The sequence below is a fragment of the Crocuta crocuta genome, unplaced genomic scaffold, assembly GCF_008692635.1.
Source record: "Crocuta crocuta isolate KB4526 unplaced genomic scaffold, BGI_CrCroc_1.0 scaffold172, whole genome shotgun sequence".
Taxonomy (NCBI): Eukaryota; Metazoa; Chordata; class Mammalia; order Carnivora; family Hyaenidae; genus Crocuta; species Crocuta crocuta.
Window position 1 is genome coordinate 1,126,653 of NW_027528872.1, and position 20,693 is coordinate 1,147,345.

Genomic DNA, 20,693 nt, shown 5'->3' on the forward strand with positions numbered 1-20,693 from the left:
ATCTGATTCTAAATAGCATGAATAATATCAGAAATGAATATATAAAAATTAATAATAGCAACTAACATTTATTAAGTACTAATTTCCAGGCACTATGCTAGTGTGCTATATACATTTGCACTTAATTGTAACAGCTAGAATTAATTATAGATAGATACAGACAGAAATACTGTCTTCATTAAGAAGTATTAAGAACTGAGGGTGCAGAGGGGTTAAGCCAAAAACGTCCAAGGTTGCACAGGCCTTTTGGGTCCCGGAACCTAAGCTATATATGGTACATGGCCTTGTCATAAGCTATTTCAAATTTATCATAATCAACTTTATGTAAAGTGGTGACACATAAAATGTGTCCAGAATCACACATTTTAACCCCTAATTAATTCAGGTTTGCTCTCTCACAAATGTACACTAATACACATAGCAAGCTACAACTGACCTTTGAACGTGGGGGATAGGGGTGCCGACCCCCCAAATAAGGTCAAAGATCCACATGAAAACTTTCAACTCTCCAAAAACTTAACTATTAAGAGCCTAATAGCATAAACTATTGGTAGCAAATATTTTATATGTTATATGAATTTTTTACTATATTTTTGGTAATAAAGTTAGCTAGAGAAAAAATGTTACTAAGAGAATCAAAAGAGAGAGAAAATACATGTATAGTAGTGTGTGTAATGCACAAAAATTCATAAATGTATACTCAAATCTGTGTTGTTCAGGGTTCAACTGTATATATAGTAAGCATTTATTTATTCAGCAAAATTTTATTAAACACCTGTTAAGTGCTAAGCATAGTTCTAAGTGCTAGTGGTATAACGGTTTTTACAGCCTATAGTTTTGGACCAAAGAGACTTCAAACAAATAAGTATACAAATGAATATAAAAGCATAAAACTATATAGAAATCATTAAGGAAAATTTAAAGTTGAAGAGATATTGTAACAAAAGGACCTGAATTAGATGAGTTGGGGATAGGACTGAGGTCACCAACAAAACTACTCTGAGGAGCTAATGTCAAAACTGAGCTTGGAAGAAAAAAATAAGATTAAAGTGGGGGATTTTTCAGGGAGAGGAAAGGGCAAATGTCAGATCTCTAGGATGGTACACACTTGACAGATTATAAAGTATCCCATTTAAAAACTGATTCATTCATACATTATATTTAGAGGGGGAACGGATGTTACTACAGGTCAGGTTTTGTGTTATATAATAGAAATACAAGGATAAATAGAACAGATCCTTTCCATGGAATAGCTCAGTTGCAAAGATAAATTGTATGATAAAGACATAAACAAGATATAAACAAGAAGGCATCATAAAGAAGCTCATATTTGAGTTGAGTGTTGAAGGATGAGGAATTCAAATGGCTCAGAAGTGGGCAAGTGCTTTCTCAGCAGAAGGGACAGGTATGTAAAGACACAAAGATGAGAGAATGATGTAACCTCAAAGAAGCATGTGGTTATTACTCTTATTAGAGAAGAGGCTAGTAATTAGGCTATGGACAGACTGTTAATGGTTTTGTAAATCCTGCTAAGAAATTTGGACTTCCCTGTCTTAGCAAGGGGCAGATTGTTGGAGCTGTTAGACAGAACAGGGATATTTAAGAGGTGATTGTGGTAGGTGTATGGTATGGGGTTTGAATTATAAAATGGTGAATATATAAAAAGGTGGCAAGTTGAGGAATGAAGAGACTTTTGTAATATTCAAAGCCATACACAATGAACTTCTCAACTAATCCAATGGCCATGTGATTCGAGAAGATGTGCTAGGTTCAGGACATGTTGGTATGTTTAAGAGCCACTGGCCATGTTGAAGGTAAAGATAGAATGTGCATATACCTCCTGGTAACTCAGAGACCAAAGATACTTTTGGAAATCTGCTTATTCCTCAAGATAATTGATTGTGATCTGATAAAATATTATTTGTCACTCTCTGCATACAGTATGTGTATGCATATGTGTATGCATATATACATACATAGAGTGGCAGACAATATTTTATTTGTGTCTAATTATACATTTGTATGTCTATACTATGTAACTATTTTTATCTATTTATTTTAAATAACTACAATTTGAAATTCTTGTAGTTGTCCATTGCACAATCTGCACTAACACATGGAGGGCGTGTTGTATGTAACCCACCACCATCAATGACAAGATAACTGGATGCATGGACCATGAGCAGAGGTGGGGCCCTAGTGTCTGCAAATCTGACTAAACCGCACTGTACTATTTGTCATCTTTTAATTAGAGTTGTGTGGGTCCTGCCATTTTCTGTAATTTTCATATTTTGTTAAGATTATTGTACATTTTCGGGACACCTGGGTGGCTCAGTCGGTTAAATGTCCAACTTCAGCTCAGGTCATGATCTCACAGTTCATGAGTTCAAGCCCCACGTTGGGTTCCATGCTGACAGCTCAGAGCCTGGAGCCTACTTCAGATTCTGTGTCTCCCTCTCTCTCTGTCCCTCCCCTACTCATGCTCTGTCTCTTTCTCTCTCTCTCAAAAATACATAAAAAGTTTTTAAAAAGACTATTGTATATTTTTGTGTTTACCTATATATCCAAAAAATACTAGCTATAGATACATACATATATACATACATACATACATACATATAGACATAGATTGACACATAAATTTCATAGATACGTAGAAACATAGATTCATTTGCCACAGATTAGTGTCTGCAAATGGAACAAAGATCTCCTGTCAAAATATGTAGAAGGATTTATTCATTTCCAAGTGTTCCTTTCTCAAAAATTGTCATACTGATGAGGGGAGGGTCATAATAGTATTGCCAAATTAAATTCAGATTTAAAATTAAATTAAAAGCATTGAGAACCTCCCTTAAAGATGCTGCTTGTCAAAAGCACACCCAGGGGAACAAAAATGGCTAAGATGAACTTCTACCCTCCGTGGTAAGAAGTGTGCTGGGAAAGCAGCAAGAGTGAGGTGATTTTGTTCCTTGTGGTAAGTGCTGTGAGGGAATTTAAAAATATTTTTAAATGTTTATTTATTTTTGAGAGAGAAAGAAGCAGAGCATGAGCAGGGGAGGGGCAGAGAGAGAAAGGAAAACACAGAATCCAAAACAGGCCACCAGGCTCTGAGCTGTGAGCACAGAGCCTGATGTGGAGCTTGAACCCACAAACCAGGAGATCATGATCTGAGCTGAAATAGGACGCTTAATCAATTGAGACACCCAAATGCCTTGGAATCCTTTTTAATGTTTAATCATTTTTGGGTGAGAGAGAGTGCGAGTGGCGATGGGGCAAGTGGGGGAAGGGCTTTAAATCTTAAACAGGCTCCAGGCTCTGAGGTATCAGCCCAAAGCTCAATGTGGGGCTTGAACCCACAAACTGTGAGATCATGACCTGAGCCGAAGTCAGACACTTAGCCTACTGAGTCACCCAGGTGCCCCAAATGCCATTAGGGAAGTTGCACTGGAAGGTCATTTGAAGCAGAAGAAACAGACTTTGCAAATATAAATATTGTGTTTGGGGCATCGATAAGATGTTGAACAGAGAAGCAACTTATCCTAATGGAAAGAATTCTGCAATTTACTAACCATGTCATTTTGGGGAGTTTACCTAACCCTCCCCATGCCTCAGTTTCTTCATTTTTCAGAGAATATTTGTTTTATTTGTTTTTTTCATAATTTGTGAGGAAACCAGGAGATAATACATGTGCAAGCAGTTTAAAAATAAGCATTAGGTAGTAGTATATATTATAACATTTGCATATTAATAATAAGGATATAATAATTGAGAACATGAACTTTTGTTTCTCCCAATCCCTTTTCTATGCTTCCTTTCTTACTGGTATCCATACCCGTGAAGCTATGGTTATCTTTCCTCCTTTGAGATCGTGGCAGTTCCACTCCAGAAGTGCCTGGGGTGGCAGCCAGTGCATGGGGCTCTGTGGGAATGTTTGGATTAACCTTTGCAATTCCACTCCAGGAACCTGCCTCTTAATGGGTGACATTGACCGAGAAACTAGAGAATGAGGAGGTTATTTATATATGCTAAATATCCATGGAATTTTACAAATATCTATTAATCCAGGACTCCTTGACCTATCAGATGAAACCCAGTATGTACAGAACTGATGATTTGGAATTGGAGGTCATGTTGGGAGATCTGTCCCTCAGCATCATAGCTGCAATGCACGAAATTCTCCTCTACTAACTCGGCTATACAAATCCCTCTCCTGAGCTGTGTCTGCCTTAAGACCAGCACCAGGGAGATTCCTGGGTCCAGAGAAAGAAAACTTCAGATGGTCTAACACATCCAGCTAAAGCAGACAGTATTCTGAGAATATTGAAGAAGGTGCACTGAAGTTGTTGCTTTATAAAAGTGAAAAAAGTATTGACATTTCTAAGCCCAGAACTATTTTTTAACAAGCTAGAAAATACCGAAAAACAGGCAGTACAGTTTTCTCAAGAGAATGCAGTGTAGTTAGAATGCACACTGTTTTTTTCCCAGTGTGTATTTGGGTAAAATATGTTCAAAGAAATTCCAGGCCAAATCCTAATGCAGAAATAATCCAAAATATGGCAGATTTACAGGGTAGGCAATTTTTATTTATTTGCTAATGTGGATTCCCTTAAGAAGTCAAATGTTCTACATGTTACTTATGGCTTCTCCTTGAAAAGACTTACCTCTAAGGTCTCAGCAGCATAAAACTCCAGGCTGCAGAGTCGTCTGCATCAGGCATTAGCCATAATTCTCCTTTGCCACTGACTCAGGGTGGTTTGGAATCTACTAGCACTCTACCTGTTTGGTAATTAATAATTCATAATTAAACTGGCAGTTTGAATAAATCAGCATAGCCGTAGGGTTGGAGCCTCTCTTGCCGTCCTTTTGAGAATCTGAAATATAACAGAGAAGAAAGCTTTAGGTATCTGAAATTCTCCATGAAAAGCTTTGACCTCACACCCCCACCCCCATCTCATAGCTTTTGGATTTGTTTAATCTGTTCTTTGGATCTTTCTTTCAAAGAGGAATTAAGCAGGTGCCGTTGTCAGCCTTTGTGCCAGACACTGCGGAAATAAAGATGTATGTGGCTCCATTCTTATCCTCAAGCAACTAACTCTATGTAAAAAGACAGGCATTAAAGAGAAAAAAACAAAAGCCCAGCTGTGATACCACGTGCTCCATCCCCTCCCCATGGGAAATGCAGACTAAGACAGTGGGGAAGACAGGTGATTGATTGTCTTTTTAGGATGTGGGGAGAAGTTAGGGAAAACTACGGAGAGGACGTGATCTTTGTGGTCCCTTGAATGAAGAGTTGTATCTTTTCAGGTAGGGAATGAAGAAAAGAAGAGGAAAACACAGCTATGGAAGTAATTGCACTTTTGCCACATTCTGGAGAGAGCCTGGGTTGAGCAGTTGAGCACTAGCAGTGTGCGGTGTAAATGGCCACATCCTTGTCAAATCAAGCAATCTGAACATTATTACTGAGAATACTATTTACCATAAAAACATGCTATGCAAATATTTATAAGCCAATACCTCCTTTTGAGTGCAAGGAATAATCCCCATGTATTTCTTTTCTCCTTTGTTTCTTTACAGTTCCTCCCCAGATCATGAATATCTCCTCAGACATCACTGTGAATGAGGGAAGCAGTGTGACCTTGCTGTGTCTCGCTATTGGCAGACCAGAGCCAACTGTGACATGGAGACATCTGTCAGTCAAGGGTAAGGCCTTTTCCTGTAGAGATTTTTCAGAGTTATTCTATTATTCTATTGAAGAATCTGTTCTAATGCACAGCAAAACTTTGGGAATCAGAAAGTATGTATTTGTAACAGTAATGTAAAAGCAACAGGCCACATACATCAGTCACCAAGTATTCCATTACAAAAAAGGGATTTATAGAGAGAAAATAATGCTGAATTATTTTCTCAGTCCTTTTTATAATCATAGAAGACTTTTGTTTTCCCAACCAGGAGGAACAGAGGTGCCATAAGAATAACTTCCAACAAAGATACGAATTTCTCATGGTGGAGACACATGGGTCAATTGGTCAATTGTCCTTTCTCTAAAGAGAGTGCTGGAAGGGAGAATATCCATTGTAAATGTTGGTGTCACTGTGCATCCAGGAGAAAAAGGATATCCTCACTCATTACTTTTAGGACATTTCCTCAGAGCCGTACCTGTTTGACCTATACATAATAGTTACCGTGAGTGGAAGAAGAAAGCTAGAAAGAGTGAGGTCCACCTAGGCATGCATGTCCTGGGGATGCGATGATTGGTATTAAACATCAGTTATGATCATTTCTGCCTTCATAGGAAGGGAACCAAAAGAACAGTGGGCCTTATCCCTTTGGAACTAAAACTAACTCCAACTTGAACTTGAAGAGATGAACACAGAGTCACTTGGTGTATTTACACATTAGTAGAAACTATGATTAATTCTAGAAATTATACAAGAAACAAATGCTCCCTCAGGCATTGGAAAGTCCAAACAGGAACTTCAGTGAATAGGAAAATGTGTGGGGTATGCCTGTGTGTGATGAAAGAATAACCTAGATCTAGAGGAAAACAGGAACGCATCTTAGTAACCTTGAGATAGAGAAAGATTTTCTAGGACATCAAAGGCTCTAATCGTAAAAGAAGAAAACATGAATAAATTTGGCTTGGCATTCATTATTTTCTCACAGCTGTTGTAACAAAGCACTACAAATGGTATGGCTTAAACAACAGAAATGTATCTTCTTGTTGTTCTGGAGGCTATATGTCCATGATCAAGGGTAGAGAGGCTTGGTTCCTTTTGAGGGCTGTAAGGGAGAACATGCCCGATGCCTGTCCCCTAGCTTCTGGTGGTTGGCTGTCAGACTTTAGTGTTTCTTGGCTTGTAGATGCATCACCCTGATCCTTGCCTTCATGGTCACATGGCCTTCTCCCTGGGTGCCTCTCTTTGTGTCAAATTTTCTCTTTTTATAAGGACAACAAACCTATCATATTAGAGCCCATATTAATGACTTTATCTGATCTTGATTAACTTTGTAAAGATCCTATTTCCAAATCACATTCTGAGGTGTTGAGGTGAGGATTTCAGGGTATCTTATTGAAGGGCAATACAATTCAACTTTTAATGGCTTCATCAAAATTAAAACCACTATTAAGTGTAAATGAAAGGACAAGTCATAGACTGGGAGAAAACATTTGCCATACAAATATCTGGCAAATAATTCGTGTACTTTGTCTGGACTATATGTTTTCTGCTTTATCTGAGCTCTATGGAGAATTCTTACAACATAATACTAACAACCCATCTTGAAATGAACAAAAAAAAAAAATGAACAGACAATTCACCAAAGAAGATATATGAATAAAAATAAGCACATGAAAATATGCTCAATATATTTACTATAGAAATGAAAATCTAATCATAATGAGATGCCATTAGACTAGAGTGCCAAAACTTAAAAAAAAAAAGTGATAATATCAAATGTTGTTGAGGATGTAGAGCAACTGAAACTCTTACACATAAACTCCAGAAGAGTAAAATTATATAAGCACTATGGAAGAGAGTTTGGCACTTTGTTACGAAGTTAAAAATATACTTAGCATACAACCCAGCATTTCTGCTTTGAGGTATTCATGAAAGGTAAATTAAAATGTGTGTCTATAAATATGTATTGTACATAAAGGTTCATAGAATCTTCTTTTATAATATAAATGAACCCTATACAATCCTAAATCCTCAATGATTCAATAGACAGATTGGGGTATATTTGAAAGAGAAATTTTTACTCTCAGCAAGTAAAAGGAACACATCATTGCTACATGTAACAAAATGGATGATTCTCAAAAACAGGCTGAGCAAAAGAAGCAAGACACAAAAATACATAGTGAATGATTTCATTTATAGAAAACTCTAAAACAGGCAATACTAAATTGTAGTGACTGCAGTCAAGTCAGTGGTTACCTAGAGTAGGGATCTGGGGAGATGTGACTACAAAGGGGCCCAAGGGAATTTTTTCAGGTGACAGAAATGTTTTATATCTTTAATGGGGTGGGATGCTGGTTATGTTACTACTACATAAAGCAAAACATCAAAGTGTACACTAAAAAGAGGAACATTTTATGGTATATAAATTGGAATCTACTTGAAAAATTTTAAATATACATATAGAAATATGGGAAATGATGATCTGAAAATTTGCCCCTAATTTGCAACATCATTTATGGAAGCAATACTTCCTACCTGAAAGACTGAATTTTTTTGTTACTAGGAACATCATTTAAGTGTTCAATCCCATTTCCTCCATGTAAACTGAGATACATTTGTCAGCCCTTGCCTTGTGATAGGGAAAGATAGTGAATAAATCTGCAAACATTCTTTGTATACAGACCTCAGATATCAAAACCTAAAATGTCTATATGGTGAAGTAACATAAACAAGAATATTACAATATACATAAGAGATAAGAGACATCGCAAAGCCCACCTTTAACATAAACGGAGCAATAGCTTATGTTGCCAAAGACACAAGCCTCACGGGAATATTGCTTGGACTGAGGAACAATTTTGGATTTATATTACATATAAAACTGTATCTAAACATCAGACCAATTTTTATGTATTTGGTAAATTCAGATGTTTTTGTAAATGCTTGACATCCCAAAATGCATTTATTTGATCCTAAATACATAGTTTTCTGAGCCTAGAAATCTTTTGAAAGGCATTTCAACTTGGGTTTTCCTCTTAAAATAAAGGAGATTCATCCATATTCGCAATCTTTTATACAATGTAGTAGTTAAAAGTCAGCCTCAAAAAAAAGCTCAGGAAATGCTACATTTAAATGATCTCTCTTCAAATCTCCCAGGCTATGATCTACTTTTAGTTGCCTTTCCTGTTTTCATGGCTTTGGCCTTCACTTTGCTGTCTTTAGTCCCCTGTTGTCTCTTTTTTCCCCTTTCTCAATGACATTTAAACACTTAAACTCAAAGCATTGTTCCCCAAATTTGTAAAAACTTTGGCACCTGGAGGATTTGCAAGATTAAAATGTGCATCTGCAGAGTGACTACCAATATTTACTTTTAGAATGCTATTCCTCCTCTCACTTGGAGTTGAGAAGGCTCTGGGAAGTTGTTTTAAAGGTCTAGAAGAGCAGCCAATAAAACTTGAATGTCAAATAGCATTTTTTAGAACAATGTGCTGGTTAATTCAGCATGCAAGAATAGGAAATAAAAGTTGCAATGACATTTTCTTTGAAATTCCCATAGGATTACAGTGGAGAGTTTAGCTAACTGGACAGCCCTGTTCCCAAAATGCTGATACAATATTTGAAAATCTGTTGGTTAAATTTGGGGATCTATATAACAGATATGAACAAACAAACTTTTATTTAGAAATAGAGTATTATTTTATTTAAAAAATTTTTAATGTTTTTATTATTTATTTTTTTGAGAGAGAGAAAAAGACAGAGTGTGAGATGGGGAGGGGCAAAGAGAGGGGAAGACACAGACTCCAAAGCAGGCTGTAGGCTCTGAACTGCCAGCACAGAGCCCAAATGCAGGGCCTGAACTTGTGGACTGGAAGATCATGACCTGAACTAAAGTTGAACACCTAACCAACTGAGCCACCCAGACACCCCAGAAATAGAAGAGTTAATGAGCAGACTATTAAAGATTAAGAATTTTAAAAGACAGACCTAACACATGGCACCAAACCCTACAACTTATAGGAAAGAGGTAAAGGCTAATGATCCAACAAATCCATTATCACACAAGAGAATAATAATGGTAAGCTTGCATGAATCAGAAGCTATATGGAATCTCTGAAATACAAAAAAATAAACTGATGTAATGAAAAGAAAGACAAAAAAAAGCTAAAAATACACAAGTATGATCTACACCTGAAATGACATGTAATTGAAAGTGGAAAGGCTTTAGGGGCACCTGGGTGGCTCAGTTGGTTAAGGGTCTGACTTAGGCTCAGGACATGATATCGTGATTCCTGGGTTCAAGACCCATGTCAGGCTTTATGCTGAGAGCTTGAAGCCTGGGGCCTACTTCAGAGTCTGTGTGTCTCTCTCTCTGCCCTTCCCCATCTCATGTTCTCTCTCTCCCCCCCCGCCCCGCCTCTCAAAATAAATAAACATTTTTAAAAAGTTTAAAAAGTTTAAAAAAAAAATGAAATGGAAAGGTTTTAGGTCTTGGTACACTGGCAAATGTTTAACACCAATTAGGGCTGAGGTAGGGAAGGGAGGGGTGCCATGGTTGCATTTGCTCATTTCCATGGTGTAAATATTCCCATCATTGCCACCTTCCTGAGAACCCCTTTGAAGTCACTGTGTGTAGGCTTATTTTCACTTAAAAATAAAGAAACCAACCATAAAACCAGTCCTTCCTATGAAAGTAGGCTGAAATTTTTTTAAAAAACTCACCAAGATCTCAGATATGGATCAAAAGTCTCCCAGCATCTGTGTTCTCCAGACGTGGCTACCCCACTGGAGACCTCTGGACTTCCAGCTTCCTTTGCAATGTTGGCAGATGTGCCAGCATTCCCAGAAACTAGGTTTTCCTAGAGGACCTCTGCCTCACCTCCAAGGAAAACTGGAGATTTTTTACAGGATTATGATTATTAAGCATTGTAAACATCTCAAAGGAAAGTGCTGTGCAAACATACATTCAGAGGTTTTGCAATTGACATGCAAACCGCTAAGCATTTGACCATGCATTTATTCTTTATCTTCAGATATAAAAAGGTATATTTAATTTATCTTCAGGAGCAGATAATGGGTCTTTAAAAAAACATTTATTTATGTGTCTTTGCTAGAGAATATAGTGCTTGTTTAACAGCCTTCATGCACATAAAAATCTGTATTAGGTGACCTCCAGCTGAAGAATTAAAATAATGATGGAATCACAGGCTGCTGCCTCAAAGAATTTTCCACCCCAAAAGAGTGGGCAGGTCCCAAAACAGGCATGCAAAGTGGACTGGAAAGTGGCCACTGTGTTTGGAATACATTGCAAAACAGGTGGATTCCAAGGATGGTGTTCTTTTCTTCTCCTGAAGAACAGGAGAGGGGGCACTAGACCAGCATTCATGGGAAGGTTCATGAATATAAAACCATGAATCATGTGAATCCAAAGTTTCTTAGTGTCTTAATCCAAAATTGCAAAGATGGGTGTGGCAGAGGAGACAGTACAGGCTATTGTGTTCTAAGGAGAGTTGCCCTTCTCTCTTACAATGCCTTCAGAATCCACTAGAATGTGTTACACACCTGGCCCCATTTCCAATGACATATTTGGAAAAGCCAGATGTTCTGGGAAAATAATAAAGTCTTCTTTTCTGTTGCCTCTCCATGGAGATTTTAAGATGACAGCTATTCACCTGTGAGTGAGTTACTCCTACAATCTACTCATATACAGTAATACCTCAGGGAGCAAGTGCATGAGTTATTTCACAGAAGTGAATTTTCCAGGTAACCGAAGCTGACTCCTTTATCATTGACTTGAGTCATTTTTAATGGAAACATTTTAAAAATGTATTATGTTCTCCTCTGTTTCCTTGAGTATAGTGAATGCTTTCTGGTCTCATCTTTATAATATAACACCAACATCACACATATCAATTGTTTGTATCTTAGCATTTGGCGACTGGGATAATAACCAGGAATATGGCCTGAAAATATTGTTTAAATTCTTGTGTCTGTTTTTATATTTCCCGTATCTTTCCTTCCATCTCTCCAACTGACTATTAGTTGTCAATTCTTCCTCAAGTCAGCATACTTGTCTTTTAACAGTCATACTTCTTCTGATTATTTACTTCTAACTTGTCACGGGCAAGAATCTGTATAACCAAGTTGATTAGTCCTGAATAAAAAGGTAGTGGTGCTGGGGCGCCTGGGTGGCTTAGTCGGTTAAGCGTCCGACTTTTGCTTAGGTCATGATCTCGGGGTTCGTGGGTTCGAGCCCCGCGTCGGGCTCTGTGCTGACTGCCAGCTCAGAGCCTGGAGCCAATTTCAGAGTCTGTGTCTCCCTCTCTCTCTGACCCTCCCCTACTCGCGCTGTCTCTCTCTCTCTGTTCTAGAAATAAATAAAAATATTAAAAAAAAAAAAAAGGTAGTGGTGGGACAGAACCTCCTCGGAGGAAAGGGCATGAGCTTTCATGAATGTGATAAATGGCACTGAACACAGCTATTCTGGCAAAATCATGTTTGGTTTATGTTTTAAATATATGAGATTCCTAGATGAGTGAATTGCATGTAAGCCAAGAGAACAACTCACAAAATATTTTCCATGCTTCTGACTTCATTGGGCAGCTTTTTCTATCTTGTATTCACTTTGCTAGCTGTTGAGGTCATAAAATGTATTGGTCCAAGACTGTTACTACTACCGCCCTTATTTTTTATGCTAGCCATTCCTGAGAAGAATGTCTTAAAGGAAATTGCCTTTACATTTATGTTAATCCATAACATTCCAAATAAAAGGAGGGCTAGGCTGTCCTCCTAGGTGGGTGTCTATTCTGTTTGGCTGGTGGCTCTATCTTAGAACATGCACTCAGATTCTTATAGACCTGAGATGAAGTCTGACCCAAGCAGTTAACAGTCTGTGTGACTTTGGAAAAATCACTTCCTCTGTCTTATCTCCTGAGCTGCAAAATGGGATTGTTTCAACTCATTTAATGCCCTAGCAGTCTTGAGAGAAAAGTGTCCATATTTATTACCATGCCTTATTTTATTGTTTATAATTATTTGTATTATGGTCCCTATCCCTACCTCTTATCCCTTGACAGTCTTGGGTCATTCATTAGTGCTGCAGTGTCTGTCTGCTCCACCTAAAATCTCAGAGTGACATAGTTTTATTTATAATTGTTGAACTTGACAGCAATCCAAATGCCCTTCCATGCGTGAATGCTTCAACATGGTACACGTACACCATGGGATGTTATGTAGCAATACGAGGGGATGAACTCAAACTACACTCAAAAACATGGATGGACCCTAGGCCATTACACTGAATGAAAGGAGTCCATCTGAAAAGTTTGCATACTGATGAGCCCTCTGTTAAAACATTCTCAAAATGACAAAATTATAAAGACATGCAACAGATGAGTGGTTGCCAGAGGTTGGGGCAGGGAAGTGGAAGGAACACCATGAGGGAGTTGCTTTGCAGTGATGAAATGTCATAGAATTATACACAAAGACAGTTACAACAAATGCGTATAAAACCTGGTGAAATCTAAGGAAGCTCCTTTGTGTAGTTCATTGCATCATGCCCATAGCAATAACCTGGTTTGGATACTGTACTTTATTATAGAAAATGTCACCACTGGGGAAGCTGGTCACAAGCACATGGGACCTCTGTCTATTACTTTTGTAACTTCTTATGAATCAATAATTATTTCAAAATGACGTTTTAAAAAATAGAAATGCTAAGTAAAATGAACCTATAGCTTTCTACTACCATGCTTGTATAGGAATGTATTATTTATAAAATATTGTCACATATACCATTTCAAGTGAATTTACAGCAACTCTCATAGAGGTCAGCAGAAATATTGCTGCTCCACAGGTATGGAAGACTCAGAAAGGGTAAGTAATGGTGAATGGCTCTCAGCTGACTAAGGTGGTGAATGTATGAAAGGAGCCTAGTTCCTGTTGTTTAAGTCTAGAGCTCTTTATACGGTACAAAGATGGCACTCATGGCTTACCATTGGGACAGGTACAATATAAAATGATATATGTTATTAAATTCTCCTTGTTATCTGGGAAACCCAAAAGTGCTCACTATCTTTGAGCGTCATCCAGGCTCTTATATTTCCCTTCCTAACTCCACACCTACCTTCCTATGCATATGCACTTTCTAGCTACCACTCAGTGTTGTTCTAAGGAAGGCACAGCCTCCAAATGAAACTCACATTCATGCCATTGTCTGCTGTAGGTCCCTGTTGTTTCTCTGCTTCAATTAAAATCAACCCGCTGAGACCTACCAACCTCATTTCTCTTCTAAGCCATCCTGGGTACCAGTTTCAACCACTAATAGGAATTGCCTATTAGTTGACCCACTGCATCATCCAGTCATGCTACTACTTCTTTGTCCCTTTCCAAGGCAGCCAGGATCCTTGTTTCGAATCTGAAGTCATGTTTCGAGCCTAATTAATCCCCAGAGTGTGAGAAAGAGGTGTCTGAGATGAGAAATCAAGGTTATACATATCTTGCTCAGTGGAACAGTTATGGGCAAACAAGCTGTTCCTCTCACATTTTTGCAAAGCAAATTTATGTTCACTAACTTTGGTTCTTGTTGTAAATGAGAAGTGTATGAAGGTCTAGCAATGCGCTTTTCACCATATGGGTACCCATATGTTTTCCCCCTTTGCTTGCGTACATTTTCGCTTTGGCATGCACATATGCTTGTATTTTTGCAACTTAACAATATTAAAACTAATCCCATTTATGCTCCTTTTGGGTGAGTTGATTGAGTCATAAATTCCTGAGAATCTCTTCCTTGGGAGGCTGAAGTTCTTTTGTGTGAATATGGGGAGGGCATGGCAAGATATCCCTCAGACTGATGCAGGAAGCCAACATCATTTTGTAGCTGATATAGCTGATGGCCCTAACCCTGGCTCCAAAGTGGGGAAACTGACTGTAGAACACTAGGAATATGGGTTCATAATGCCTCAGTAGTGTCCCTCTCTGTTCCCTTATATGAAGGAAGACACTATGAAATAGACAATAATTCCCTGGGATTGGCTCTGTTCCTAAGGGCATAGGTGAAATAACTTACCTTAAAGCAAACAGTTGTGTCTTGAGTTCTTGATATGTGACTATGCTTATAGTACTCACATTCCTTACACCGAGTTGAGAAACTATAAATCAGAAATGGGGCCACTGGAAATGAGGCTTGCTGTGAAGTAATGTTTAGCCTCTTCAGAGGGCTTTTTAGATTATAAAAATAAGAATGGATATTAACATGTATCATACCAAGTGAAAAGCCCAACTAATTCAAATGTAAAATTGGAGCTGGAAATGCTGTTTGATGTCTTTTGTAAGGCTGCTGCTATTTTTATCTCTTCTCGTGAATTAATTTATTCATTTGATATATTGTTCCCTTGCTCTTATGGCAACAACAGTGTGTAAAATAGACATGATCTCTGCTCTTATGAAGCTTATAGTCTAGTCAGGGAGAGTTATTAATCAGATCATCAAGAATATAGAAGTTCAGGGGCACCTGGGTGGCTCAGTTGGCTAAGTGTCCGACTTCGGCTCAGGTCATGATCTCACGGTTCATGGGTTCGAGCCCCGTGTCGGGGTCTGTGCTGACTACCAGCTCAGAGCCTGGAGCCTGTTTTAGATTCTGTATCTCCCCCTCTCTCTGACCTTCCTCTGCTCATGCTGTCTCTCTCTCTATCTCAGAAATAAATAAAACATTTAAAAAATTTTAAAAAAAGAACAGACAAGTTCAACGTGTGGTAACTGCTATGACAATGGGCAACAGGGAGGCGTGAGCTAGTCTAGGCGGAATCTCTCCTGAGATAGTGATGCTTGAGCTGACATATGAAGATGAATGGAAGTTAACTAGGGAGAGGGACTGAGATTGGGGTATGTGTATGTGTTTCGGGTGGGCTATACAGAAACCTTCCAGGTGAGGGAGGACAGGTGTGCAAATGCCCTGAGGTGAGAGGGAGCGTGGGTCCTCAAAAACCAAAATAACTGTATCGTTAATGTATAGAAATCAAGTGAGACACTGGCCTGAGATGGGATAATTAGGGGCCAGATCACATAGGGTCCTTTAAAGTTTAGTCTTTATTCTATGAGCACTAGAAAATACAAGGAAAGTTGCAAGTGAATGAGCTAAGAAATGAGATGTTCATGTGTCATATTTAACTGGGAACATTTCATTTCTGATCTACTCATTCTCTGTGTAAATCTGGCACACCACTAAATCTCTGTCTCCATTTCCCCACCTGTAAACCAGAAAGGAGTTAGTGATAATACGCTCCCCTTATGGAGGAAGAGAGAATGGAATTTGATAGTATCTATTCCAAATACTTTTTAGATTATAAGAATGGATATTAAAATGTATCATAGCAAGTGAAAAGCCCAACTAACTCAAAAGTAAAATTAGAATTGGAAAGGCATCCAATGCTGCCTGCCGTCTGTTGTAAAGCCCTCTCTATGCAATTGCTATATCAAATTATGCTATTGAAATCAGTTGGACACTGATAAAATTGAGACCAGCTTTACAAGTTCTGTAGATCTAATTGGCCTCAGCAGTGGGTCCACAGTGACTCTTGCTGCTGAATAAAAATCATAGGCTTCAATAGAAAATAATAAGCAGCCTGGTTCCACACTAACATACTGCAGCCACCTCTGGAGATAATGCATTTAATTTAGATACTGAGCTCCTTCATCAGGCCAGATGTTGAAGAAAACTCAGAGAAGCTTTCCCCCACCTTACCTCCTGGATGAGCACCTTTGATAATAGATTCAAAGGACTTTCAGGGCCAGCTGTGTGTACCTATAGTCCTTAATATTCCTTTCTTCACAACCATCTACATCTTCTAAAAACTTCTGCATCTCTAGAGCAAAAGTTCCTACAAATCACCTTTCCTTGCTCAAGCTGTTTTAAGTTGGGTTTCTATCACTTACAACAAAAGCAGTTCTGATTAAATCCACCACATGATATGTGAGGCAATATGCTACTTAGGTGAATAGAGTATAATGTCAGCTATAAATCACATGTGGGGTATGGGAGAGACATGTAAACATAACATTGTCATGCAGTATGGTTGGAGCCAAACCATCTCTGAGAAAGCCTCTTTCTTATATGAAGGAGACAAAGAGGGCACTGTCTGAGATCTGATTAACTTTGTAAAGCCACTGTCTTTTTCATGGGTTGGAAAAGTCCCTGGAAGTTGACCAAAGACCTCTGGGTGGGTTGCTGAGGGGATTCCGTACCAACATAAGCTTCAATCAGACCAAGACAGACACATGGACTCTGGCTGTGAATTATAGAGTAGTCAATATCAGACCATCACCACCTCAGTACATCCAAGTGTACAACATTCATTTAAGCAATCATAATTAAGGTAGAGTGAACCTATGGATGCACTGAGGATACAACAATGAGTGCAATAAACCTAGCCTTTGCCATCACTGAGCTCTGGCTACTCTGGGAAGAAACACGTGGATTGTTCTAATTAATTGACTCATTGATTCATTAAATTTCCTTGAGTTGTCATGATTCACCCTGGCCAAAAGTAATTCCTCTCTCCTCTATGTATGTAGGTCATTTGAGAACAGGCACTGTGCTTATGCAACTGTGATGCTTTGTAGCATCTGACACAATGTCTTGGACTTCAAAGGTGGCCAGAAAGTACCTATTGAATGAATGCATGTTTATCTATCAATCCTGTACTGATCCTCTAACAAGCCAGAAAAGAATGAAGGAGACAGACAGTATGGATCTGCATAGACTAGTCTCCAAATCTAGGGAACACTAATTGGTTGATAAAGGGGAATTTTGATGTGTAGAGTGAAGGCCTGTTTGGGGAAGGCATTCAAGTTTGATCTGTATTAGAAAGTTTCAGGAGCTTGCAGTCTTATCTCTAAAGTGCTTTTCTTCCCCTTTGCCCTGATGTCTCTCCTAGTTCCTCCTTCCCTAAAAATTAAATGCTGTACTGGGTACAAGATAGTTGTACTGCTGAGGTTTTTATTTATATCATATTTTAATCCAACAGTGAGACTCCAGCCCAGGCTTCCAGATGATGTTAATTGGTGATCTGAAATGTATGCCTCAATTCCAATCCACTCATGTCCTTATGGGAAACCTATGACTTGTGTGAAAAACCCATTAATTTTATAAAGGGAATACATACAAAAAGCTGGGATGACTTGTCTCGATACATTCAGTTCAATTTGGACAAATTGGGTGAGTGATTTTAACATCTTGTGGTCAGGGATTTTTCTGTGTGACACCGTAATTTTGAGCTTCCTTATCTCTGCAGGCTCTTCCTCCTGTCTTCTTCCTGAACCTGCCATCATAGGCTTCCAATGGTGCTGGGTCTCATCTTCAACATGATGGAGGCTGAAGTATGAAGTGGTGGTAGTGGGGGGAAATTCTTTCCTCCCCCTTGTTTAAAGTTAGTGAAGATGCTTAATTAGCTGCCTCTCTTCCTGTGAGATTCAGAGGAGGGAGGAAAAGGAGAAGGAAACAGGCAGTTGCTTGGAGGATTTTAATTGGAGTGGGCCCTGCGGCCTTGCAAATGTTCCAACCTCTGAGAGGGAATCTCCACTGGACATAAACAAGATCAAGGGGAATTGATCTCATTAAGCAAGAGTAGTTCATTGTCACTTGGAATCTGGGCTTCCCAATTGGAGGCTATGATTGACTTACGCATGAAAGAGAATTGGAGTTGAGTGAGGAGGTGAGAGGATTTGACCTCCCACAGAACACCTAAAGCATAGCCCATGGGGCCCTCACTCTGTCCCTCCTGGTGGCCTGCAGAGCCTCATTAGCCAAAGACAATCACATAAGCCTTTTCCTTATATTTTCTCTTTTTTCACCTTTCTCCTTATGTCTTTGTTACACTATCAATGGTTTCCTCACTCTTGAATTGCTTATTGGTGAGAGTAACCCCCGTGGGGCACTGGAAATGGTTTGTTTTTAATGATACTCTGGATAATTTTGCTTCCTTTTTTAAAAATGTTTTATTTATTTCTGAGAGAGAGAGAGAGAGAGAGCATGAGCAGGGGAGGGTCAGAGAGAGAGGGAGATACAGAATCCAAAACAAGCTCCAGGCTCTGAGCTGACTGTCAGCACAGAGCCCGACGCAGGTCTCGAACCCACGAACCATGAGATCATGACCTGAGCTGAAGTCAGACACTCAACTGACTGAGCCATCCAGGCGCCCCTGCTTCCTAAGAGAAATGTTTATAAAGTACTTGATATAATCAGATCTAGCAGATCTTTGCTTTCCCACTTCTCTTTCTTTCCCCGCAAGCTTTGCTCCCCTCAGCCTCTATTCTACACACCATTGCTGCCTGGAAATGCTTTCTTCTTGGGCCTCTCTAGGGTCTCTGCCTGCTCCACTGAGCCTACGCTGATTTGTCCCCACACAACTGGAACAGGATACAATAATTACATCTGCAGTGAAAGGGTTTGTTTCCCTTAAGGGCGGTAAGGACATTGCCAATGCTGCTAATGAAGAAATAAACTTTCTTTTTAGAACCTCAGGGAGCTGCAGGGAGCTCTGGGACATCACACAGTAAGGTATTTGGAGCTTCATCTTCCTGGACTATTTTGTACCCCAACACACTCATTCTCTCCCTTCCTCAGCACTTTCTTAAGCTTCTCACTCCTGACTCAGCTCCAAACTTCCCATAACACCCCATCTATATTTTTAGAAGCATTTCCTGTCCCAGGGGGCATAAAGACCGTTGGAACAAAGGCAGGTTGACCATAACTCTTTGAGTCATGGTTTGAGTACCTCTGGTTCTGCCCAAAGTGTACTTAGAAATCTCAAGTGTCACCTCTAGCTGGGATGACAGTCCTGAGAGTCCAGGCCCCAGAGTTTCTACCAAGAATGCAAAAAGAGATGCAAACAGGGAGATGGCACCTGTGTGGTGCATAGGGCTGGCCTGCATATCCCTGTCTCCTGGCGCTGCTGCCTCAGATCACCTGGTCTGTGTACTCACACATCATCTGCCTTCACTCTTAAGACCTATTGATCCTTCCCAACTCTGTTTCACTGGACTTTCCCCATGGATATTTCTGATCACGGGAACCTGCCATGCCTCCCATTCTTGCTGGATTCTCTGGACTTCTTGTCTGCATTCTTTGACTAGAAGTTTCCATCCAATAAAACACCACAGTGCCATTGTCCTCATTGCCAACAATGATATCTCCAATGACGTCCCTTAAATTTACTGAGTTGCCACTTCAACTTAATCTCATTTGGCTTTCACAAAGGTCTTCTGTCAAAATGTAGACAGAGAAATAAAATAAAGATGATAAATGATAAAAAAAGAATAACATAACAATAAATAAACAAAGACAGGGATTAAGAATATACATTTTACAGAGGAAGAAACAGAAGCCTGGTTAAATTGATTGCAGCTAGAAACAATAATCTTTCAATTATTTATTCATACACCCATTCAACCATTCAAGAAAGAATTGGTAGGTGTCTATTACATGTCAGGTACTGTGCTTGACACGGGCATTAGAAAGGTAAATAACATTATAGTTTTCATCATGGATCTCACAGTTAGACACAGATATAGTAAGATATAGTTACAGAACAACATGGTAGGTAGACTAGTAATACATTCAGAATGTTGTGCATTCCAAGAGAGGATCATCTAACCCCAACTGGGAAATATGGGAGAATTCGAGATCACTTACTAGAAGAGGTGACTACTTAACCTGAATCTTAAAAATTCAGTTAGACAAGGAAAGAGAACAACATGAGTTGGGGGGAAGGGGAAGACAAATATCCCAGTCAGTGGGGAAGTAGCATGGTGTCACTGGACATATAAGAACAGTTTAGTGTTGCAAGGGCATAAAGTGTGAAATAAATTATTGTAGCCCAAATAAAATTTTTGGATCACTTATAGCTTCTCCAACTACGGCATTGCATCATATCATAAGGACACAGATTTGGTCACACTCATTGAGGGGGGAAAAACATTCTAATGTATGATAAATCTTCACTAAATCTGTCAAAGTGGCCC

At 39.0% G+C, this 20,693-nt stretch overlaps 1 protein-coding gene across 4 annotated transcripts in view; it reads left to right on the forward strand.

The window, feature by feature from the left end:
* OPCML (opioid binding protein/cell adhesion molecule like) overlaps positions 1–20,693 on the forward strand; it is a 581,265-nt gene that overhangs the window by 376,835 nt on the left and 183,737 nt on the right. For all 4 annotated transcript variants that reach the window (XM_077756524.1, XM_077756523.1, XM_077756521.1 and 1 more), the window contains exon 3: positions 5,575–5,700. In XM_077756524.1, coding sequence (XP_077612650.1) covers positions 5,575–5,700 — 126 coding nt within the window. The remainder of the gene's footprint in view (positions 1–5,574; positions 5,701–20,693) is intronic.